The sequence below is a fragment of the Diceros bicornis genome, chromosome 7 (genome assembly GCF_020826845.1).
Source record: "Diceros bicornis minor isolate mBicDic1 chromosome 7, mDicBic1.mat.cur, whole genome shotgun sequence".
Taxonomy (NCBI): domain Eukaryota; kingdom Metazoa; phylum Chordata; class Mammalia; order Perissodactyla; family Rhinocerotidae; genus Diceros; species Diceros bicornis.
Window position 1 is genome coordinate 33,343,569 of NC_080746.1, and position 25,765 is coordinate 33,369,333.

Genomic DNA, 25,765 nt, shown 5'->3' on the forward strand with positions numbered 1-25,765 from the left:
AAATTGGTAGATTTAGTCTTGTGACCGTTTTCATATTCAGATATAAAATTCTTTTATTCCCACAGATCCTGATCTAAAAACCAGTGTGTTATTAATTAGATTACATCATTCTGGTAGGAGAAATCCTAAATGAATAAACTGTCATTTTGTGGGAAGTGAACAAAATGTGGTTACATCTACAGAGTGGTCTGTCTGCCTTCTCCTCAGCTGCCTGAACGGTGCAGGAACATTATGAAGAGTCACCCTTACTTGATAAATACAGGATACACTTCTTTTCAAAATTTAACTCTCTGATGGCAGAGGTAGTTTGTGTAGTATGGTTGTTGCACATTTGGTTATTGATGATAAGTGACATTCTAAATAACTGAATAGTAAAAAATATGTTCTTGATATGGAATAAAAATAGTTTTGGAAACTCCTAAAAAATATGAAGAAACAGGACACTCTCATTCACTTTTCTTGTCATACTCTTTTCTTTCTGTTACTTATTCATTTGCAGGTTCATAAGACATTTTGTGCCTGGCCTTGTACTTGACACTGGAATATGAAGATGAGTTCAGGTTTTAAGAGCACATGCATACAAGAAGGGAAGGGGAAATGCACCATCAAAGGATAAAGAGAAAAGAGTGGAATACAGTTTAAGAACAGTGCTACCAAGTCTGAAGCACAGAATATGCTGCAGATTAAAAAAAATACTAAGGCAATGAAAATGCCTTTTTAGCCATGTTGATGTACAGAGCAAGAAAAAGAACAAGGAAGGGTGAATCTGTTGTTTTGGGCACATGGTACAAAGTAAGAGATGCATTGGGGAAAGAGAAGCTATTTAATGGCTATTTAGCTTCCTTCTTATTTATTAAGCAAAGCATCGAATTACCTTAAGCTGAATTTCACAAATCGCCAATTTCTTAGTAACCTTGTAAAGTAATTGCTATCCCTTCCTCTGCTTCACTCGCCTATTTTATAGCTAAGGAATCTGAGGCTCAGAGAGATGACACAGCTAGTAATTGGCAGAGTCAGAATTTCCAATAATGCTTGTCTTTCTTCAAAGCTATGTTCTTCCTGATATTTTGTATGGCTCCCCAGCGTTGCCTCAAGTCCAGATCCCTAAGGACTCAGTTTTCAGCAACCCTAAATTTGTCCTTAATTTTTCTGTACTTGGGACTTTGAATTATATTAGCTCCAAAGGGCTCAGAACAAAACCCCTTGAGCTGGAGACCCAATACTGGAGTTCTGAAGCTTGAATCTCCTAAATTAGAATCCATAGCTCTTAGGGAGTTACCTAAATTTTTACCTTTCGACCCTAAGGTATAAGTTCTAAGTGCTGAACTGAGGACAGCAGTGGAACCCATACCCCAGCTTCTAACCCTGAGGTCTCAACTGTCAGTTAAACTGAGGCAGGAATCAGAAGTCCCTTGGGGGAGGGAACTCCTGTGCATTCCAGCTATAACGGACATATTTGTGTTTTCTCTGGACTACTGACTTACGCGAGTGTGGTTCTCTACGCCTGGAGGGCTGCTTCTCCTCTCCCTCCCCTCTGCTAACTTCTCTCTCATTCTTAGAATAAGTGACATCTCTTCGGAAGAGATCTCTTTCTCTGACCCATAGACTGAATTGAAAACTACTTGTTATTCGTTTATATAGTACATCACACCTTCCCTTTTATAATATTCATCACCCAGTAATCTTTTGTTCACTTCTCTCTTTTCTGCCATACCTTAAATGTCTTTCTGTGCTGTATCTCCATGTGCCTAGCACAGTGCCTGGAACTATAAATATTTGAACTGATGAATGAATGAATGAATGAACTGTTAAGAACCTGATGGTGGATGTGAGGTTTGATTGTGGTATCTAAAATCATACCCCAACAGCAAAGAAAGGCATTCCACAATTTTTATTTCTAAATAAATTAAACTATGCATTGCATCATCTAACCTTCTCTTTCCCTACATTTGTACTCTCTAAGACATGCCAGGCTTCAACCTGCACTGGGAGCAGTTGGATGTAGCCTTTGTGGTAGAGATTGAGAGCATGTTCCAGACCTATTGCTGAAGTCCATTTCTTTAGCACTGTTGTCTCTGGCAGTCAGCAGCTTCAGCTTGTGCTGAACACACGATTTCAATAATTCTAAAGTTTGTATGACATCACATTGCCCTCCTTCTCACCCTCAGAATCAGAGTTGTTCGTCCTAAGCCTCATATGAACAACAACTTAAAATGCAGATGGGTGAATCTTAGTTAAAGGCTCATTTTTTAAGATAATGGACTGCCTGAAATTGAATGTGGGTGTCTTTCCTGACAGATAGCTTATAGAAGGGAAAAATAAGCTCAGAAAGGTGAGAACTGATGATGCATCAGTGACTCATAATAAAAAATTATCCACTTACCATTTTCTCTGTGCATATGTTTTCTTCAGTGATTTCTGAAGGAGTTAATCATGGCAAAGTCAAATTCACTTACAAAGTGTGTGCTGGGTGTTGTTGGCTTGGCTCTTCTGGTCCACTCTCAACCCTTTATATGCTGTTCTCTGCCGGGGGGGATGGCTTCAATGCAGACCTGTGTGGACGGCATCAATGGGGCTCTTTTGTCCCCAGGCTTTGGGTTGGGTACAGCCCATGGAAGGCACCTATAGGACATCAGATGGCAGGAGAATGAGGTTGGGGTGTCAATTCCCCTGGCTCTCTTCTTGAGAATTGGCTGCTACCCTCTACCAAAGGTCAGAAACTCTGTCAAGTGGCCCTTGTCTTACAGTTACCCTGTTTAACTTGTAGTAACTGCTCCCTCCTTATGCTCCTTCAGGCCTAAGCCTACACTGTCCTAGACCTGGGTACTGCATGGCGCCATGTTGGGTTTCCCTAACTCCTGCCCACACATTCCTAGAATCTCTTCATTAAATTCCTCAGATTACCCAATTTAAGTATGCTGTCTTTTTCCTGCCTGGAATCTCTTATACAGAGGTTATTTGTGGAATGGGAAAATATGCTTGTGTAATACACAGGACTGTGACAGCTTTTGATAATAGAAGCAAAGGGTTTAAAACTTTTTCTTTGATGAGATAATTGGGATATATTTTGATTGTATTACACGTAAACTTTTTAATATTCCCAAAAGTACTCTATCAAAATAGATCAAATAAATGCATGTGCCCAGAGCTCTACCCAAGAGCGTTGTAAAGAAGGAAGACATGACACATGAAATAAATTAAACCACAAACTGGAGGCTGAAAAGAAACAATGACATTTCAGAATTAGTTGTTTTATAAAAAGCCAAATTTCTATAACTGTTCTATTATCTATTCATGTTTTCATTCTCTCACATAGTTCTCTAAATTTTACAAACAAGACATCAATTGGTGATAAAAATAAACAAACAAAAAATATGTAACATGCACAAGACATTTTTCAGTCACTCTTTTGCTGGCTCCCAGCTAAAAGTGACAAACAGTTCGGGCTTCTGTCATTTCGCTGGGTGAGTAATAAGGCAGTGGTGTGATGTAGTGTGACTGATCAAACAGAAAGCTAGTATTTGATGAAATGAGAGGAGTCCATGGGGCAAACCGAAGCTAACTGAATCAAAATAAAGAATTGCTATCTTGAAAACTATCTGGAAGTTAAAGGGATTTGGTAATGCATTCTGAAGATAGGTGGTTATGCTCTGTGTGCGATGTAAAGGGTAGGCAGAGAGCAGGAAAGATGGGAGAATATTCGTTCTGCCTTTAAGGACAAGAAAATCTCCAGTTCTGGATCAATGACAAGTCACAAGGATGCCATAAAATATATATGCCTTTCAATCTCCTCATTCCCTATCAAGTTTGCTGCTTATTTGAAGTGAATATAAAATATTGTATATACACCAGGACACACTGTGGTTTAACCTATACTTTTTGTTCCTTTTTTGCTTGTAGGGTTGTATATCCTAGTGATTCGCTGTTGGTTTAACAGGGAACAAATAGGCTTTGAACTCTATTCCTTTGACAAGAGACATTCATGCATTCGACAGTTATGAACAAAGTGCTTACTGTGTGCCTTTCTGCCAAGCACTGGGAATCCGGTGGTGAATGAGGCAATATAGTCCTTGCTCTCATGGGATGAAAGAAAACCACTCTGATTGTTTACTGCTCCCTCAACCCCAGAGGAACGACCAGGGGTGTGTGGCCAGAGATTAAGTAGACAAAGTAAAAACCATCTCATTGTTATAAAATTAAAATAAAACTGCTTTTATCATTCATCCTCCTAAAGTAATCTGCAAAATTGCTAGTTGTGTTGATTGTTAAACTCTAAATACCCAAGTCCAATTTTTCCCATGGAAAATTGTGCACATTTTAAAATATATATTCTGGAATTTCCTTTATTTTTACCTTCTGAGGAGGAATCTAAAAATCTACTCTGTGGCTCTTCCGTGCTTCCTGGAATAGTTACACGCCATTTACATTTTTAACACTTCTGCTTTAGTAGAATTGTGGTTTAATTCAAGTATTTTCAAGGATTTTGAAGCAAAAAATAAAATGCTAGATACTTAATATGGAGCTTAGTTTGTGGAGCCACAGTTCCATTTGGTGAAAGTGCATCATAGTTGAACAGGAAGTAGAGGAAATTACTGCACGTGCTCTGGACTCAAGCAGACAGTCCAATTCAACTTAGAAGCTAATTTTCGTTGCTGGCACTTTCAATAGAGATGGATTATTCCATCTCTCACTATCTGGGACAACAGACACTATTTTGCCAGCAAAAAGAATTGGGAAAATAAGGTATGTGAAAACTCATGACCTATTTTTCATGACCTAATCAATATTTGAGTACCAAGGGGGCAGTGGCTAGTTACACTCCTTCCTAGTACTGGTTTATATAGTGTGATAAAACAAATTTTAAAAATACAGACATGAAAATATAGTTTACTAAACGCTTAACCATGCTAAATATGGCTAAATGGATGAAGCAAAATTCTTGATAAATATTTTTCTTAAATAGAAGAGCTGACCTTGCAAAAGTGAACCCTTTAGCTGGAATGAAAATATCACTTCTGTTGCCATAGTGCTTTGGGCTGTTGTTCCTCTTTCTAGTAGATAATTTTTCTAGTTTACATTTGCAATTAATGCACATTTCTACCATATAGCCTTATAAAATCCATTCTCAGAGAGGTAATATAATCTAGCAATATCTAGTATCTTTCTTGAAAGGCTTCAAATGTTTGTTACCTAAAAAGTTGTTTTACACATTTTGCTTTTGCATTTGAAAGTCAGTGATTAAGCAACACCACTTGTGACAAATTAATATACATAGAACCTTTTGTTCTTTAAACTGCAGTTAGGGAAGATAAGGAGGCAGCAAAGCATGCATTTTGTTCTGTCAGCATGCAAAGCAGCTTTCCCTTTATCTCATTACCCGGGCAAGGAGTACTGCCTTCATTGTGCTTGCAATAGTTATCTTCCTAAAGCAATCTCAAACGGCTCTATAAACATTCTGTATCTGGCTTTTCTGTTGACAGAGTGCTAAAGAGATGAGATAATCCAGCTTTTTTTGTACAAACATATCTGAAATTTACGCCACTGCATATGATTAATATTTGTGGTGGCAATGACAGAGACAGGAAATGCTTTAAAACTAAAGAAAAGACTGTTATGGAAATGTCTTTGCTGTTCCTTCAAAGGATGGAAGTTATAGGTTTGAAAGCCATGATAGTTTAGAAGGAAATAGGATATATCCTTAGGACTAGTGGCTTGCTAAAATGGAACTTACCATTATTCAAATAAATAGGCGTTAAAATCATTATCTTAAAATTTTAGAGTTAAAGATGTCACAACTCAAGCTTATTCTACCTCAATGTAAATTTAGAGGTGTTATATAAACAAATAAAACTTTGGAAACCAGAGTACAAGTTGAGATATGAGTAAAGTTACTGATTATATTTTTTCTTTCTGCAAAAAGACAAAAACCATTTACATCAATTACCATTGCAATCTTTGCCTTTTCACAGGCCTTCTAATTGAATAACAGCTGAAAATTTCTTGTTCATATAAATGCATATTCCTGTGGCTGTAAAAAACAATGAAACCCAAATTTAAGTGCTTTCCACATTCATAATTTCAGTTGACCCTGGAAATAATCCTGTGACATAGATTAGAATAATTATTTCTCCCATTCTTATGGAAGAAAAAGAACAAAAAAGAGGCTTGGTTCATGGTCTTTTGGTACTTGGTACTATTTTTTGTCTTTTTTTTTTTTTTTTAGATACATGAGAACTTTTCTTGCAAGTTCTCACTCCTGGTACTTTCATCTCATTTTTATAAATCCCCTGATCCTAGCTCTTTTCTCCTTTAATCTTACAGTTTTTATTTTTCAAAACATTATCCACGTTCAGCAGACACCTCCTATCCCCCAATCATTGAACTTTCTCTTGTCTACAACAGAAACTATGGAAAGGAATATATACAGAAGACAAGAGAAGAAGTGAAAGGCTAAGAGGTTATTAGAAGCCAGAAAAGTGTCGGAGAGAAGGGAAGAGGGCTCAGAATTTTGGAAGGAAGATGATGGATGGTTGCTCATGTAACAAACCTTGATGACCTCTCGTCTCTTCTACCTCATCCATCCTGTTAACTCAGAAATACTGCTGCTCTTCTAAAAGCTCACTTCTAAGAATCACCTTTGGCCAAAACAAACATTATATTCTGGCTAATTCTTATGAGGGGAAGTTACAGTCTCTTAGAAAAGACATTAGAATTAATATTTATTTTAAAAATGGAAAAGAATATCCATTAAGGATCACTAGCAATTTGAGGAAAAACTCTCGTATAAAATATAGAGAACAAAGCACACAAACATAATAAAGCAACTTAAGAGTAAATTCTCTGAAGTGTTCTGATCTGCATAGAGTCTTTATCACTAATATCTCCAGAATTAGATAAGGGAAGATATGTGTTTTTGAAAGCAGAAAAGGTGTTATAAAAAGAAACATTTGACAAACAAAAAGATGTTCTTGAAAATTAAAAGCATAATAGCAGAAAATAAATTCAAAAGATATATTAGAGCATAAAGCTAAAGAAATATCCCAGAGTGTAATGCAAAATTATAAATAATTGGAAAATAGAAGAGACAAGATAAGAAAATTAAAGGTTAATTCCAGAATGTCCAACATCCAAAAAGGAGTTGCAGAAACAACACAGAAAGCAGGAAACAAGATTATCAAAGAAATAAGTCAAAAATATTTCTCAGAAAAGGACACGTTTTTCCAGATTAAAAGGTTTATTGAGTCCCCAGAACTATGGAGGAAAAGAGATTCCTTCTTTAAAAAAAATGTAATTTTAAGGCACCAGAGACAAAGAGAATATCCAGAACTATATTTCTCAATAGCAACTATAAAAAACAAAATCTGACAGAACAAGGCTTTCAAAATTATTGTCAACCTAGAATTCTCTACCCAGCCAAACTACCAATTAAGATTGGAGACAGTACAAAGTCATTTTTAGACCTGCAAAATCTCAAGAAATTTACCTCCTATGCATGCCGTCTCAGTCAGCTACTGTAGGATGTGCTGTACTAGAACATGAGGGTAAAGCAAAAAAGAAGAGGATCTGGGATATAGATGATAAGGAACCCAACACAAAAGCAAAGCAAAGAGAATCCTTGGGATGATGCTAAAAGGAAGATTCAAAGACGACATATTTCATCAAGTCTAGACAGCAACTGGTCCTGATTAGCTAAGAAGAGATTCTTCAAGAAGCCAAAATTGAAAAAGCCCATAGTGTGTTGGGTGTATTAAAAGAAGGTTTACATTGAACAAGAGAGTTTTGTTGGATTAGTCATAAGTACATGGAGCATTAAGCATATGAATAAAGAAAGAGAATTTTTTAAATTTTATTATTATTTTTTTATTGAGATAACATTGGTTTATAACATTATATAAATTTCAAGTGTACATCCTTATAGTTCAGTTTCTATGTTCACCACCCAAAGACTAATTACCATCCATCACTGTACACATGTGCCTTTTTACTCCAGAAAAAGAATTTTTAACAACTGAGTTTCAGGATATAGAGAAGCCATACCAGAAAAGACACCAGAGTTACTACTTGTCATTCCTATGACTAGCACTTGCATTGTCATAATGTAAATAGTTATCTAACAAAAGTTATGATATAACTATACTGGACCCATAAGGGACTATGAAGCATGTTTGTGTGTGTCCATGTGGGTGTGTATGTGTATAAGAAAGGTGTGAAAGTGTGGTGAGAGACTGTGAAAGTGAGCTAAATCCTCTACTTTTGTAATGAGAAGTCCACAGATAATGCCAAACTTGGAAAATCAAGAAATAGTAATATTACCAAGTTATATGAATATAAGGATTTAAATTATAAAACAATCAGCTACAATGGTTGAAATTTATTGCCTCTGGGGATCAGGAAATGGGGAAAATGAAGAACAAGGGAGTACTGTTTCTTGTAACAAGCTTATAGAATCCTTAAAATATGTACATGCATAACTTTGATAAAATTAAAAATGGAATTGAAAACAAAACAATAGCTATAGAAAACAAAATGCTTGTAGAAATCATTCCCTTATTACCTAATAAAAGTTACATAGACATTATCTAGAGATCCACCTTAGAAATTATTAGTATTATAATGTATGTTTGGCCATTGGCCCTTGACATCATTTTTTAAGTTTACAAAGTTATCTCTTTTATAAAACATCTGCCTGTTTGGTTTTGAAGAGAGCTTGGATGGCTAAAGGATTCACTGTTGAATGAAAATCAATGAAAAACATGTGTGAATATGGCAGCATACTCTTCCAGCTTCTTGGAGAACCATAATCTATTTCTGAGTTGCTGACATTTTGCTAACTTCTTTGGGCATTACACTGCCGTAGACAACATTGCCTGGAAATTTGGTAACAAGACGGATAAGGGCTAGTAGGGAAAGAGATTTAGGTTCTCTAGGCCTGGCCACATTGGAGGGCAGGATGTCTTATGGGGTCTTTGGATCTATTTAAATTCTCTTCATACTGGGAAGTTTGTGACAGTCTTTAAAGAGAGTTGGCTCTTAGAACATTTATAAAGAACATTTAGTGATAGCGATAAGGTTTGAGCCCTTCAAGATCAAAAAGACCTTAAGACATAAAGTTATGAATCAATAAGGAAAAATTCCCCATTATACATATTTTGATCAGAGGATGAATCACTTTCTCTTCTTATCACAGATCGAAGGCCAGCATTGAATGTTGGCCACCTCTTTGACCACCATCTCCATCACAGACGCATTCCTTCCCACTTGCCACCTTGATCACAATTTTCTCAAGTTTCCAATGATTTTTAGAACAATACCTAACAGAGTCCAAGCATTAATTGTTCCTGTTAATGAAACCTATGCTATAGCATCTAGTTGATCCCTCTGCTGGAGAAAGCTCTCTACCTGCACCCAACCCCTGTCTCATTCTCCCAAAATGTAGTCTCACCTGATTCCTCATTCTTCCATTTTTAGCATGTAACTTTCTCCCAGAAACTAGGTTAGATACCCCTGCTACAGGTTTTTTATGACAGTTGATAACTAGGCCTTGTGCTAATTCCCAATTTCTCCCTTTAGTATATAAGATTTACAAGGGCAGAAAATTTTCTACTTTTTTTCATCATTGGTTTTCCTGAACCTTATACAGTGCCTGGCCCTGGCATAGGAGGGACTTGATAAATATGTGTTGACTTGAATAGATTTGCTATTTCCTCTACTTTTTTTTTTATATTTTCACACTCTATATTATATTGGTGACTGATTATGGGTCTTTCTTATGTCTATACCATCTGTGATTGAAACATACATATTAATCTCTATGTGAATGGAAAAGAGAGATTATGAGAATTGCCAGTGTCTCCACTCCAAATTAGAATGTTAAAATCTGCAAAATGTCTGCCTTTCTTAAAGGAAAAGTTCTTTGAATCCATTAACAAGTAAATACATCTTCATTTTATATTATAGTTGGTCTAGAGACAATGAGACAACATCTAATACAGTTGAGGATTGCATTAGATGAATGGCAGGTCATTTGGCACACTAAAATCCTCTTAATATGATTTGTTCACAATCTCTCTGTTTTATTACAGCCGGAGTGCTGACAACAGACTGGCCCACCGGCGGCAGACAATTCTCCGTGAGAAGGGGAGAAGGTTAGCTAATCGAGGACCAGCATACATGTTTAATGATCGCTCAACAAGCTTATCTGCTGAGGAGGAACGCTTTCTAGATGCAGCTGAATATGGCAATGTCCCTGTGGTGAGGAAGATGTTAGAAGAATGTCTCTCACTCAACGTTAACTGTGTGGATTACATGGGCCAGAATGCCCTGCAATTGGCAGTGGCCAACGAGCATCTAGAAATTACAGAACTTCTTCTCAAGAAAGAAAACCTCTCTCGTGTTGGGGATGCCTTGCTCCTAGCTATTAGTAAAGGTTATGTTCGGATTGTGGAAGCCATTCTCAGTCATCCAGCTTTTGCTGAAGGCAAGAGGTTAGCAACCAGCCCCAGCCAGTCTGAACTCCAGCAAGATGATTTTTATGCCTATGATGAAGATGGGACACGGTTCTCCCATGATGTGACTCCAATCATTCTGGCTGCGCACTGCCAGGAATATGAAATTGTGCACACCCTCTTGCGGAAGGGTGCTCGGATTGAACGGCCCCATGATTATTTCTGCAAGTGTAGTGAATGTAACCAGAAACAGAAGCATGACTCCTTTAGCCACTCCAGATCTAGGATTAATGCGTATAAAGGCCTGGCAAGTCCAGCTTACCTGTCATTGTCTAGTGAAGATCCAGTGATGACAGCTTTAGAACTTAGCAATGAGCTGGCAGTGCTGGCCAACATTGAGAAAGAGTTCAAGGTAGGTCTTTAACAATAGAAACTTCACCCTCCACAAGTCAAAGTCAAGGTATTCACAAGCTTCCACAATGTGTTCAGTGCTGTACTAGTTACTGTGGACAGGAGGAAATTTTATATGTTTTTTCAACAAGCTCTTTGTTGTAATTGTATGTAGTAAAATTTATGATCACTGCAATTTAGATATCTTCTACTATATACTAGACATTTTATATTTATTATGTCTAATCCTTATCCCAACCTTGAGAAGATGTTAGTTCCTTTTCAGATGGAGAAATGAAGGTATAGCAAGGTTAAGTAAGGCCTAAGATCAACAACTGGTAAATGACAGAGCTGGGATCAGAATCCAGGTAGGCTGCACTTTAAAACCCAGGTTCTTTCTCCTATAAAACACTGGTTCCATATTCAGAGCATGTTGACAGATGCTCTTGAGGTCAGAAAGATGAATAAACTGAAGGAAGTCACAGCTTGACCTGATAGACAGATGCATACATAACTAACTATGATATAAAGAAGAATGAAATTACTAGCTAGAGCTGTAAGCCATGTGCTGTAGAAGTTCAGAGAAAGCAGTATTTAATTCAGTTTAGGTTTCGGAGAAGTCACGTGTAAGAAGGCATTTCAGCTATATGTAGCAGAATGAGTAGGATTTGGGGAGGCAGAAAATGAGGAAAAGGTATTTTAGGCCAAGATAACAGCAAAAGCAAACACTCGTAGATATGTAATAAGTAGTCACTTAGAAGGAACTTTGAGCAGTCTTTTAATGAAAAGTATGTGGAGAGATATGGCAGATGCTGCCGTTGCCTGCGTGGTTTGTGCTGCATTTGGAAAGGATGAAAGCTCAGATTCCTAGCCCCAGGTCATACACACCCATACCTCTAAACTCCCTCCACAGGTTATCTGACCTGTCTTATACCCCTCATCACGTTCTGCCCTGCCTTATTGTTATTTATGATGTGCTTTTCTCCCTCACTCAGCTATATGCTGCTTGGAATCAGGTCTGATTCATCAAGTGCAGTGTTTTGCAAAGATAAATATTGGTTTTGTTTTCTCTATTCTATATGCCATGAGAAAGCTTGTCTTTACACTCTCCTGTGCAGTTTCTTGGTGCAGCTATCACTGAAAAAACACTGTTACAGCCCAGTATGGCACATCATGTGTCCATCTATCCTCAGGTCCTATCTATCCAGGCACGGAGGAGAGGGTAAATAGTGACTGGAACCCTCCAACTGCTCCCAGGATGGAGGAAGGTGCTTTACCTCTAGCCACCTGGTCGTTGAGAGTGCTGGACAAGCAAATGATCTTTACAACCCTGTCTCATACTTTCCCACTTTTCACTTAACTCCCAGGACTCAGTGATTCAGAGAACTTTGCCATATGCAAATTAAAACAGTCTCTTTGACAACTCATTGATGTTGATTATTTTTTAAATTTATATTTAATTTTTATGGAATTTCACTGCTTAAGTTTCAACATTTCTGTTTCCATTATTGAATCTTTGTTTATGCACTTTGTGTAAACCACTGAAGAATATTACATTCTTTATTCATTCATTCATTCACTTGTGTACATCTTTTGAGCCCATGTTTTGCACCAAATACTGTATTTGGGGAGAGCTGAGAATGGGGGTGGAGGTGTACAAAACACAAAGACAATTAATCAGTAATCCTGCCCTCAGTTAGTTTATAATCTAATGGTAGAGGAAAGACCTCATTTTCAAAAATTAGTTTACTGTTGAAAGAAAGTAGAAATTAAAAAAACATTTTAAAAAGTATATCCTAGAACTTGGAAGTCAGCATTTTTTCTAATAAGAAACCTGACTTGGAAAGCCTTTGCATTGCACAAGGAGAAAGGGCAGTGCTTGGCCTTTTTTTTAAACCTTTTGCAAACACAAAACAGAAAAGCATTATACTTTTTTTCCTCTCTAGATATCAAGCACTGAAACAGATATTCTATTCGCCAAGACTAGTTTGGTCCACAGAGGTAAGAACAGCCTCATTTGAGGGTGAGCGCATTGCCCTTGTGTGTAAACTCTTAGGGAAACCACACGCTCCCCCCACCCACGGGTACTGTCACACTAAACCAGTTCCCAGAGTCCCAGCCTCAGTTTACAACAAGACGGAACTTGGCAGGACTAGAGAAACTGGGAACTCTGGTGAGCTTTCTTGCTAGGTCTGCTGCTTCTACTCTTCAAAAATAACTTCCTTTTTTCTTGTTTTAAAAGAATTTATGGTCATGTTAGAAAATAAAAATGAAGAAAATTAAAAAAAAAATCATTCCTAATTTTGCCACCAAGAAATAAACATTGATACACTGCAAATACACCAGTACATATCCTTCTAATCTTGTTTTTAGTAGTCAAGTCCCTTAGAGTCTCAGGGAACAGAGATCACAGAGGCTGGACCAGGTCAGACCTGGGCTGCCTCACAGGGACTTGAGAGATTGTAGTGGCCACAAGGAATCCTCTCTGCTCACGGTCTTCAAATTCTTTTGCTCCCTATTCCCTACTGATGCCTTCTTTGCCATCTTCTCACTGGACTCTCATTCAAGAAGGATGCATTCTTTGACAATTGTTGGAGAAGGAAGGGGCAAAGTACATTAAACAAAAATTATCGTTAGTCCTATCACCATACTGCACCATACATCTAAATTCAGAACATCCCAACATTGAACTAACGTGTTGTATTTCTATCACTAAGCTTCATCTTCATCAGAAATATGTATTAGGGCAGGGAAATTCAGGAACGTCCCGGGGTCTATGGTACGTGGATTAATCGTTAAAGGAGGATTCCCTATTGTTTCTACACAGGTAGGTGAGAGTCGGGAATTATTTTGCAGAGGGGCAAGAGATATGTTTTCAAGGAAATCAGTTTTAGGAAAGTTGAGGATCTGGAAATTGATTGCCTTAAAACTATCAATGTTCTATGGCCCCTTGGAAAGTCTTCACATATTTTGTTTGAAGGCAGCTGTTTTATGAGACTCAGAGGATGAGAACTTTCACAAAGGTTTTGTAAGCTCCAGTATGTAGCTCCTCTAAGCTCCTCCCAAATTCTCCCCACCCATAAAATAGCCCATAGTCCATTAACAAAAGAGGCCAGAGGAGTTGCTACTGAGTTCCTCAGGCAATTTTAGTCTTGTGCCTTGATATTTCTAAATCAAATAAATTGCATTTATTACCCATATCACCAGGTCTGTAGTTGGCTTCATGCCAGGATGACAACCAGACCATAGCAGAGAAATCTGACAATTAGATAGAGCCACAGCAACAAACATAAAACCAATAGGCCTGAGGAATTGCAGGTCTTTAAAGAGAATGGGAAGAAATCAGATTCAAAAGTTTTTCACCCATTCAAATTCAATTTTTATATTGAATTTTTATCAACAATTTATTTGCTTTGGTGGCATGAGACCTCAGCCATCTTATACTTAAACTTGAGCTAAGCCTAATTTTGGCAACAAACACAAAATTAAAAAAAAAAAGAAAACCTGGAGTTTGACTGTTTTTGATACTGGTGAAGGAGAGTGTAACTCCTGGCTTCTCTCCTGACTCAAGACTAAGCTCAGATAAGGATGAATGATCTTAAAGACTGGAGGATCAATACGAGGGATGGTTTTGTTAGCAAATGCACTCTCCCAAATTTCTAATTTCCTTTTAGTATTTCAATGAGTACCTATGTCTTACATCCCTAAACCCTTTTATGAACCTATTTATACTTTAGGTTGTTTGTGGTAACAAACAATGTTTCCTTTAATTACCCTAAAATCACCTCTTTTATACATCAGAGATTGTCCTCTTCCCTGTCATTCTGGATAAGTAGCTTTTCTGGAGCTTTTCCAGATCCTTTGTGTCTTCCTAGGTGTCTGTGCCTAAACATGCACATGGCCCTCAGATGCCTCTGCTGTTGACTTTGAGAAAGGGGAATGTAGAGAAACTACGCCGTGCTGTTTTTAAACCGTTGCTATGTTCTGGTGTTCAAAAATGTCTGGCATTGTTTGAAAGGGAAATATCGTCCAAGAGACTGACTTAGGTGAAAGGTAGTTTTTGTTGGCAGAAAGGCAGTGTGATGTTATCAGGGTGACAAAGGGTACAAGCTACATAGTCTGCAAGACCAAATCACTGCATCAGAAGCACAAGGCTGGGATCTAGATCAAAGAGGAAGGAGGAAATGTACCTTTGTTGAGCTTTATGAATTATTCTAGGTAATTTACACTCTAACTTTATGATATAGCATCATTTAAGTTCTCTGTAATTAGGAGAAATTAGCAGAAGGCCAGAAAATAAATTAACCTTTCCAAGATCACATAGTTAAGTAGCAGAGCAAGAATTAAAATCCAGTTATGTTTTGTACCAACCATGTTCCTTTCTTACATCATTCAACAAAACTTTTGATTACCTACTATGTGCTACACACCGTGCTAAGATGTGAGGACTCAAAGATGAGTAAGCTACAGTTCTTGTTCTGAAGGACATTTGAGTCTGTTCAAGAGAGAAAGATACGTAAATAAATAAATGCAGTAAAATGCATGAATGAGTGTGTTCGTGCCTTGAATTTCCTATCGGAGTCTGAAATAGATGGGCAGAGAAAATCGCATTTTGGCAGAATTTTAGATTGAAGGCAAGTCAACAGTTAGGGAAGGAAGTTCAGTACAGCAACTTGCATCATAAGAGGCCGCAGGGCCCTGAACCACCTGCATGTTTACCTTCATTGCTGCTCTTCAAGCTTCCCAGCTTTAATGGGACCTGAGAATTTCTGTGCAAAGGGAAGAATAAAAGCTCGTTATCAAACATTGCTTTTTAAGTTAAATAAGTAGCCACTGCTGACGGCAACAATCAACAGAAAAGTCAGTAGCATCTGACATATCTAGGAAAAAGTTTTTCTTCAGTTCTTGTTTGAAATTGTGTCTCATCTCATTGTATCTTGTCTCTAGGGTAGTGTCTGATTAACTTTTATGTCCCTCATGACCCCACATAGTAGGTGCTGTATAAACACTTGCTAATCATCACATCAGCTGTGACAGAGCTCAATGATGAATGTGACAATTATTTGGTGACAATTATTCTGAAGAAAAGGAAAGCCCTAGAGTTACATGTGGCCCCAAGAAGCATGGTTGGCTAATTCATCACTATATAGATAATAATATTCTATACTTACCTTAATCTTCAAGTCTGTAATCTCATTTTACATAACTCCCATCAAAGACTGTGGTGTGTGTCACAGAATTGGTGCATAGAATATTTGTTGAAAGAATGCATGAGTAAATAATTGTTTTATTTCCAATATCTGTTCAGATGATACCCAGGAATCCCAACATGTCTTTATATTTGTTAGCCCAACTTTGTGATGAGGGACTGAGAACACTTGGATATTGTTTATGAAATAATGAAAAAAATGATAATAATAAATACTGTTGATTCAGCACTACCCTATGCCAGGAAGTTGGCATTGGTTATCTTGCACCGATAATCTTCACAACAAACCTAGAAAGTAGGTCTTCGTATTATCCCCATTTTACAGATGAGGATTTTGAGGCTTTAAGGGATTAAGTTATTTGCCCAAAGTCATGCAGCTTTAATTGGTCGCACCTTATTTCAAACCCAGGTCTACTGCTCTCCAAAGCCCACACAGTCACTTAGTGAGAATTAAGGCATGTATTTTTCCCCACCCTGTTAATGTCTATGAAGCAAACCTCATTCTTTATATAGAAAGAAGAGCTGGACATTAAAATTATAGACCATAACATCTCTTTTACTATGTAAAATCCAACTAAGATAACCCTCTGAAAGGATAATTTTAACAGTGACGTTTTTATGTTTCGTAGTCTCTAAACTCTGTTCTATTAGCTCACTATCAGTCATCTCTTTTCAACTCAAAGGTTAATAGGCGAGCATCCACTTCTAATTTATAATGTACAGTGTGGGTGTGTGACCCAAAGACATGACCCAGAATTAAATCAACCCACCAGCTTCACTTTTCCTTTCAAGGAACCAAAATCACAGAGCTGCGTCTGGCTAATGAACTATACTGCCGACATTTCATTTTAAGTGAATTTACTTGTTAATTTGAGAGAACTTAAACTATGAAAACATTTGTAAATGGACTCCCAAGGTGAAAAAAAAAGCATGTATTTCTGAAAGCAGAGTTTTATTCTTTCTTCTTTTAAAAAATGGATTTTTTTTTTTCTCGCTTGAGAATATGTTCTGAGAATTAGCAGTGGATTGAAAACAAGGTATTAAACAGCACAAAGCTCCTGCGCTTTACTTTTTCAGTCCGTGTAGTTTCTACTAAAAAGTGCTACCCCACACTTGAAGGATCATATTCTCTTTTTAAATATCTATTTTCACTATGAGCCTTTTTAGAATTCTAGGGAGCACTGATTTTGACCATTACATTTTTGTCTTTAAAAGTACTAAGGATACATTTAGAATGGAGGGCTACATACAAGAGAGTCTAGGTGCATTAAATTTTGTCATAGCTCCATGGGTTCTTATGAATGTCAAGAAATGGACTGTTTTCAGATCTTGCCTTTGATGATATAAAATAAAATACTTATGTTTTATTGAATGCTTGCTAAATGCTTAGCACCATGCTTTGTACTTTGCACGTGTGATCGTTGAACACATTTAATTTCACTAAGCCTCAGTTCTCTCATCTGCAAGGTGAGAGTAATAATAGCACTGACCTCATAGAGTGGTTTTAACTTATTTAAGATCACATGGCTGAAAAATGGAAGAGCTGGGATTTGATGACAGGCATGTCTAGCTCTAAGAGCCCAGGCTGCTAACACTGCACTCTAGTATAGTGGACATGCACAACACATGCACTTCCATGTCTCAGTTTGTCCCCACTCTAATTGACTATTTCATGAAAGAGGTAGAGCTGTTTCCTTGTGACTCTGCTTATGCTGTCTGACCAGATAGCTGTTTAGAAGTAATTTGGGCCATTATCAGCTAAGATATAATTTGTTTTATCAATTTGCTTTTATAGAATCTGTTTGGATCTGCAGTTAGCAAAGTGTAGCCTGTTTAGAAGTTACTAAACTGTATTGAAAGGTCACTTGGCGTGATTTCCAGACAGGAGCCCATGCAGGTGTGCTTTATACATACCCAGGACAAAGCTATTTTCCATATAAACTTCCCCCAAATATGACCTTATTGACTGACATCCAGAGCCAATCATATTTCTCCAATACCTTCCTCTCTTGATCTTTCCAAGAGATCTTTTCATCCTATAACACACCGGTCGCTTCAGGATGGAGGAGACAATTAACTTTGAATCTACAAAGCTGGCTACACGAATAAACTCAACCACTGAAGCTGTGTGACCTCAGGGAACCTTAGTTTTTTCATGTGCAAAATGGGAATAGTATTTGCCCTGCTTGCCTCCCAGTTCTTCAAGATCAAAATAGAAAAGCATTCTACAAAGAAAAGAGTAAGTGGCATAATTCTTAAAGGCAAAGAGTTTCAGGCCAAACAGAATTAGGTTTAAAGCCTGATTTTGAGACTTAGTGGCTGCATGATCTTGGACACATCATTTAACCTAACAGAGCAAGATGACTGTGAGGATTAAATGGGATAATATAATCCACTTGCAATGCAACAAACTCTAGCTAATAGGTTTTCTTGATGAACATTATAAATGGTTTTATTTCAATGTAAGAGAATAAAGAGGAGGGAAATATTAGAAAGACCTGAATGAAGATGTGAATACATGCTGTCTATAAGTTGGACATGAGTTTTTGGTGTTTGAATATGATCTACACTCTCTAAATCTTCCCAGCATAATACTAGGTCATCAGTGATAAATTACAATGAAAGCATTCTCTTCTCCAAAGAGAAGAAACTCAATTTGCAGACTTTATATTAGATTTCGCCTTTTGATCCTGTACTTGTCACATAAAGTTCCTCAATAACAATTTATTAAATAAGTGATATGTGTTTGCTTTTCTCTGGAACTGCTCCAAATGTCCTGTTTCTCAAGTTAACCAACACAGTTTACAAAGTCTTCCAAAGAATCTATAAAATGTATATTATGTGCCTAGCTGATGAAGTTATGAACATAAGAGATATGCTGAACGCAAAGTAGTGGGAAAAGTTGCTTATTTTATATTTCTCCTGAATTAACAGGTGAGTTTGGCACAGTACACTACTTTTTAATAGCTTTGATTATGCTATAGACGAATTTGCTTTTCTAGGATATGAAGAAAATCTTTATGGTGCTAAGATGTTTCAGAAATCACCCAGCAATTAAAACATGCCCAAGAACAGTAAACCTAAAAATAGAATTTTTCTCTTTGTTTTTGCTAGAAACTGTCAAATCACTGATAAATTCCACTGAGTAGCATAGTAAAATGAGCTATTTCTACATGATTGGTTTTTTTGTTTTGCTTTGTCTTTCCTAGAATGACTACAAAAAACTGTCAATGCAGTGCAAAGATTTTGTCGTTGGACTTCTTGATCTGTGCAGAAACACTGAAGAAGTAGAGGCCATTCTGAATGGGGATGTTGACACACGCCACAGTGGTGGAGATCACGGTCGTCCAAATCTCAGCCGTTTAAAACTTGCCATTAAATATGAAGTAAAAAAAGTAAGGTCAGATGTGAAGCCCCGTTTACGTTATTTCTGTTTTTATTGGTGCTAAATGAGGATGAAGGGTTGGCATAGTTAGATTAAGCTGGGTTTTTCCAATTAACAGTCGCACTAGGCAGATTTTCTAATGATTCATAAGAGCCTAGTTGTAAGGCCTTTAACCTACACTGAATGCCAGTCTTTAAAATCTAGACTTGTTTATGCATCGATTGTCACTTTCCTTTACTTAACTAATGACATAACAATGACTACGTGCACCCAGATTATAAGGCATTTGTTATATGACAGAAACATCATTATTTAAGACCCAACTCCATTTGCCCATCTGTTGATATCTGCCAATTCCTTCTCTAGTGCATTTGAATCTCCTCCAACTGTAGCTTTATTTGTGGAATATTTTAGTCTCTGTCTTCATGCGGTACCCACCTCCCCAACCATGACTGCTTTCTTAGGTTATATATCTTAAAAAAAAAACAGTTTTTAAAGCTGGGTCTTATAATAAAAGTAATATATGCTTATGGTAAGTTTTCAAACAGTATAGGCATACCCCCTTTCTATGTTCTCAATTCTTCTGGAGAGTAGTTAATCACTATTATATTTCTCTCCACAAATTTATATCTTGGATATCTTCACATATCAGTAAATAAACATTCACTTCATCTTTGCAAAGTCTGCATTGTTATATCATTATGTTTATTTAATCTGTTTACTATTTAAGGGTTTCACTATTTTCTTTAGGTTTTTGTTATTACAAGATGCTACAGTAAACATACTTGTTTATATAGCTTGCTTACTTGCATGAGTTTTATCTGTAGACAAAATTCCTAGATGTGGAATTAATATGGCAAATTTTTATTTTTTAACTTCAAAACATTTGCTAATTTCCCCTTCAGAAAAGGTGCGCCAGTTTACACATACACCAACAGTGTATGAGAGGGCTTATTTCTTCCACTCTCAATGGGTATTATTAAACATCACCATTTTGAGAAGATAAACATCGTACCTTGTTGAGTTTAACCAACCTTAAGACTCATTTGTAGTTCCTTTATGTAAACTGTTCTTTATCTAACCTTTTAATATTCTTTACCAATTTATATTTTAGGTTGTTGCTTTTTATATATTAAATAACGCTGCTCTCTGTCGTATGTAGGGTTCATTTGTAAAAAATTAATATATGAGAATAAAAAAATTCTGAAAAATAAAAAGTAAAATTTAATTATAAAGTTTTCTTAATTGAAAGAGTTTATGACATAGGAATAAAAAGAGATATCAATGGATTAGAATAGGCAGTCCAGAAATAGACCCATATATAAATGAGAATTTAGTATAAAATAAGTTTAGCATGTTAGGTCAGTGCAGGAAAGGTGGTATACTTTTTAGAAAAAGTATTTAGACATCTGGGCTAGCAGGATCTTTATATCACTCTTGCTAGAAGGAAAAAAAAACATATAATCATCAAAGTCCTTGTGTAAAACATTGATGAATATTTTTATAATATCAAACTTCAAAGATGTTTCTTTGCTTTGAAAGAAAGCCCCTTACTCATAAAGGAAAAGTTTGATAAATTGGAATCTTTGAATTTATATAATATGTATTAGAACCTCTACCATCTTGCTTGATGCCTGTCAAGAAGTTTTTTGTTCTTTAATTCTAACAGTATTTTTGATGGGAAAGCACAGAACAAAATATCAGAACTCAAGAAAATAGTTTATGCTGAACCTTTCTTTAATCAAGCTGTTAAATGTTTTGTCACTTCCTTGCTAGTTTGTAGCTCATCCAAACTGTCAACAGCAGCTTCTGTCCATCTGGTACGAGAACCTCTCCGGTTTGCGGCAGCAGACCATGGCAGTCAAGTTTCTCGTGGTCCTCGCTGTTGCCATCGGACTGCCCTTCCTGGCTCTCATTTACTGGCTTGCTCCGTGCAGTAAGGTATGTCTGTGAAGCCTGGACTTCTATTATCTCCTAGAAGTATGGCTAGTTGTGTATATCAGAGTCAGCGAAGCAGGAAAAATTCTATTTCCAATTTCAGGGAAGTCAGAGTTGAGTTTAAATAATATTATTGTTTTAATATTACAAAAATAACATATATTTGCTGTAGGAAATAAAGAAAAAAAATGGAAAGAAGAGAAAATTCACCTGTAATAGCACCACTATTAATGTGTAAAAGGAAATCTAGTCACTATGTTAGCTTATTTCCGTTTCTTCTCTCTAGACATGTCCACACGTATATTTTTATATATTTTAATGAGGTTGTAGTATGCATTAAGCAGATATTTCAAATATCATCCTAAAAGATGAACATTTTTTCCTCTCTTTCTTCCTCTTCTGGCAAAGTTTGAGATGAAAGTTTTTGTTTTGTATTTATTTTGCTAATTTGACCACATAAATCTTAATTTAAACAAAGGACAATCATGTAAATACTAATGTAATGCTTGTTTCAGTGAAGAATATTTATGTCAGGGCCAGAGTGCACTGTAACAGGATAGCAAACCTGTTTTCGTAGCAGAATCCATCTGCCCAGGCTTTGTCACCAAATAATATTTGAAAAAATATGTTTAAATGGACCTAGCCTTTCATTAGTGTGACAGAACAAGTTTGAAAAATGTTGACCTGTCATTCTGTTAACAGGCCCAGATATTTGTCTGTCTTGCATTGCCAACAATCTTATTCTTCATGTTTTTGAAGACACGTTTCTGGAACTGTTTAAGTTTCAACTCTGACGGTCAGACTGAAATAATTCTAAAGCTATGTGGCTAAAATGTGTGCTGGACCATCTATTTATGTGCTATGTAGAAATGTCAGTTGAATCACTTGCTGCTCTTAAACATGGGCATGACTCATTTTCAAACACATAGGTGCAAACATATATATCGCCATTACCAACATACTGTCTTCTTATTACTTAGTCACATATGTGGTACTTTAGCCTTATAGGGATGTTTTTAAGTCGCTTATGGTAGAAAGCTGGTGCAAAACCTTTTACACAGTGGAAACTTCATAATTACTTCTAGTGATAATGATAGGAATTGCTAGATACTGGGCATTTTCTCATGAGGGTAAAATCTATCATTCTAGATTGTTTTTTCCTCCTAAAATTGATCTCTTACAAATAAAATATAAATAAGGAAAATAAAATGCAAATAGTGAGATTTACTAGAATTAGACATTTATAGCACAGATTTTCTTCTAGAAAGTTATAATTTTTCTTTTTTTACATTTTTCATAAAGATGACACATTTCACTTTGAAAACAAATTCTAAATTGTCCTTACTGGAACATAGACTACATCTGTGTATGTAGTGTGTATTCTGCTTCTACTCACATTTCCTGACTCTTCAGAGATTTAAGCTGAGTTAAAGGAGGGGAAGGGAGTTTCTGAGTTATCCTCGTTATCACTCTGTGATCAGTTAAATTATAATATCTTTTCTAAACTGAATAATTGTCTTTTGCCATATCCAGTGAGTTCAAAAGCGTAATGCCTTCCAGAATGTTTGGGGTTTTGACAGAGACTATTTTTGGCAGTTCTATGAGTTACACATTTCTTAAATTTTGATTGAATCCTAATTAACCTGATTTCCTTCACTATTTCTTCTTCCCTGGCCATGTTTCTTTCTGGCATCTGTTTTCCATCCTCATTTATGAACACTGAGGCAAATCATCAAATTAAAAGGACACTGTCAAGGTATTTTTTTTCATATCTAAAATCTATTTTGATGTTAGCTCAGAGCCGGTCTTCCTCAGCAAAAAAGAGGAAGATCGGCACGGATGTTAGCTCAGGGCTGACCTTCCTCACAAAAAAAATAAAAATAAAAATAAAATAAAATAAAATCTATTTTACTGTTACTTAGTCTTTGAAACGTGATGATAAAATCTTATTTTACAATTTTTCTCTTTAGCAATGAACATAAACATCATTACAGGTTACAGAATTAATTTTTTTTTTTATGGGTGGAGATTGCTCAAGCTATATTGACACTTTATTTAAAATACTGTTTTAAATATTTAAAATTTTCTAACACATCCATGAAAATTAAGTGAGATCAAATTGCAGGCCTATGCACCTTGACAGAGTCCCTGTTTGTGTTTAAAGTTGGTTTTCTCTCCTAAAATCTGCTCGCTTCTCCTTTCAGAAACTTCTTTTGTTCTTACTTGTGCTCTTTTTCCACCGTAATCCAAATATATTTTATGTTCGTTACAATAAAAATAGGTCATGCTCTGATTTTAAATTATTTTAGTTTAAGCTAGTTTCAACTTTTTCTATTTCCATTGGTATTTGTTACTTAGATATTTGATCATCAATAAATACTTGAAAAGAGTATGACATATAATATTTAAACGTAAATATTTCTTTTAATGCTTTCCCTCAATAATTTGCCAGCTACATCAATTGCTCACCTTGTTCAATTAATAAGTCTTCTTCTTGATAGTTATTTTTTTAGAAATTTGTTTACATTCCAGAATATATAGATGACACATTTTACTAAAATGTATAACTCCCTTTAATTCCTAAAAGCTGTTGAATGGTGCCAAAATCTCCCCTAGTTTAAAGAGAAACACAACTCTCGATGATTTGTAATAAGAAATAGAGGCTGTGAATATCCAAAGACACCATTTTAGTTTCCTGACAACCAAGATTTTTTTATTTTTTTGTTTGTTTGTTTATTTGCCTGATTTTTTTTCTTTACACTAGAATGTTTAATAAGCAACAAAAATGCCTGGTTTGATTCTCCTCTTTCCTTTCTGAATAAAATAAAGAAGTTGTAATATTACATAAGGGCCAGTAACTCACTGAAGAAGGAAGGCAAGCAGGTCAGGTGTGAGACACAGATCAGACACCCTGCCCTGGGTCACAAGCATTGACTTGAGATGTGTCCAGCACACAGTTAAACACAGCTAAACTCCAGGTCCAGGGATCTCAGATCTGTGGCCCACTCCAATGTGGGTAGCTTTATTCTCAACCCCATTCTAAATTCCCAACTTTTTCTATTCTTCTTCTCCTTCTCCTATTTTAATTTGTGCTCTCTTGTGTTTTTGGTAATTTTGTATTTTGAAGGTCACCTCTGATTCTTTCTGGAACAAGGTGGGAAATAAAAAAGTTTTCCATGGATTTCACTACTACCAGGCATTGCCCCAATCCCAGTTTTCCACAACAGTCAAATAAATTAAGAATTATTAAAAAGTGATTTAAGATTTATAATAATAGCTTTTTCCACAAGGAAGATATTGAATCTTGCAATAAATTTTCATTTGCTATAATACATGGTTAAAATAAATCATATTTAAAACATTGTAGAATTAAAATTGTATATGCATCATACCACGGCAAAAAAATTAAAGATGCATTAATGTTCATTTTCTAACAGTCCATATTTTTTAAAAAACATAGCTAAGGACAACAGGCAAAAGAAAATTAAACTTACTTTGTCTCCCACATGTTTTACCTTTCCCTCATTTGATTTGAGGGTTCTATTTAAACAGGATCTAAAAAACCACAAAAAATACTCTTTGATTCAATCTAATGAGCATTCTTATGAAAATATGGTCTTTAGACATGATTTTTACAGCAGATTTAGTTCTATTTAAACAGGATCTAAAAAAACACAAACAAAAAATACTCTGAATCTAATGAGCATCTAATGAGCATTCTTATGGAAGTATGGTTTTTAGGCATCATTTTTACAGCAGATTTTTACAAAGTAACTTTGGATTGGCTTTGCAATATATCTAACTATATGGATCCATTGGCTTAAAACTGGATAGATGATAGACAGATGGATAGATGGATAGATAGATAGATGATAGATTGAGATAGATAGATAGATAGATAGATAGATAGATAGATAGATAGATAGATAGATACACACACACACATGTTCTGATAATCTCCCAGCCTAAGATTCTAAAGATCAAGAGAGAAGGAACTAAACTATATGATTCATTCCAGCTCTAACTTTTATGATTTTGAAAACCATATAGACAAAGTTTATGGGAACAGAGAACATTGATCGCATTTCTTCCATTACAGCATTTAACTTTTTTAAATCTTAGAAGAACTTTCTTCGATTGCTCTAAGAATTTACATGCATAGGTACTTTAATGAGAAAATATGAAATTGTTTTGTAAACTAAATAGAAGCATTAACTCTGAAATAAGAATGCCTGGTTCAAATTCCACCTCTACTACTTATGAGCTATGTGACCTTTAAGTGAGTTTCTGGACCTCACTTCCTTAGTTTCTTCATCTGTAAAATGGGCATTTTAGTAGCACCTACTCCTTTGGATTGTTGTAATGATTACATAAGTTAACAGAGTAATACACTTAAAA

General features: G+C 36.0%; 1 protein-coding gene across 1 annotated transcript in view; it reads left to right on the top strand.

Moving 5' to 3' along the window:
* TRPC6 (transient receptor potential cation channel subfamily C member 6) overlaps positions 1-25,765 on the top strand; it is an 87,781-nt gene that overhangs the window by 36,730 nt on the left and 25,286 nt on the right. The window contains exons 2-4 of the mRNA XM_058545351.1: positions 10,083-10,857; positions 19,254-19,439; positions 21,206-21,370. Of these exons, the coding sequence (XP_058401334.1) occupies positions 10,083-10,857; positions 19,254-19,439; positions 21,206-21,370 (1,126 nt within the window). The remainder of the gene's footprint in view (positions 1-10,082; positions 10,858-19,253; positions 19,440-21,205; positions 21,371-25,765) is intronic.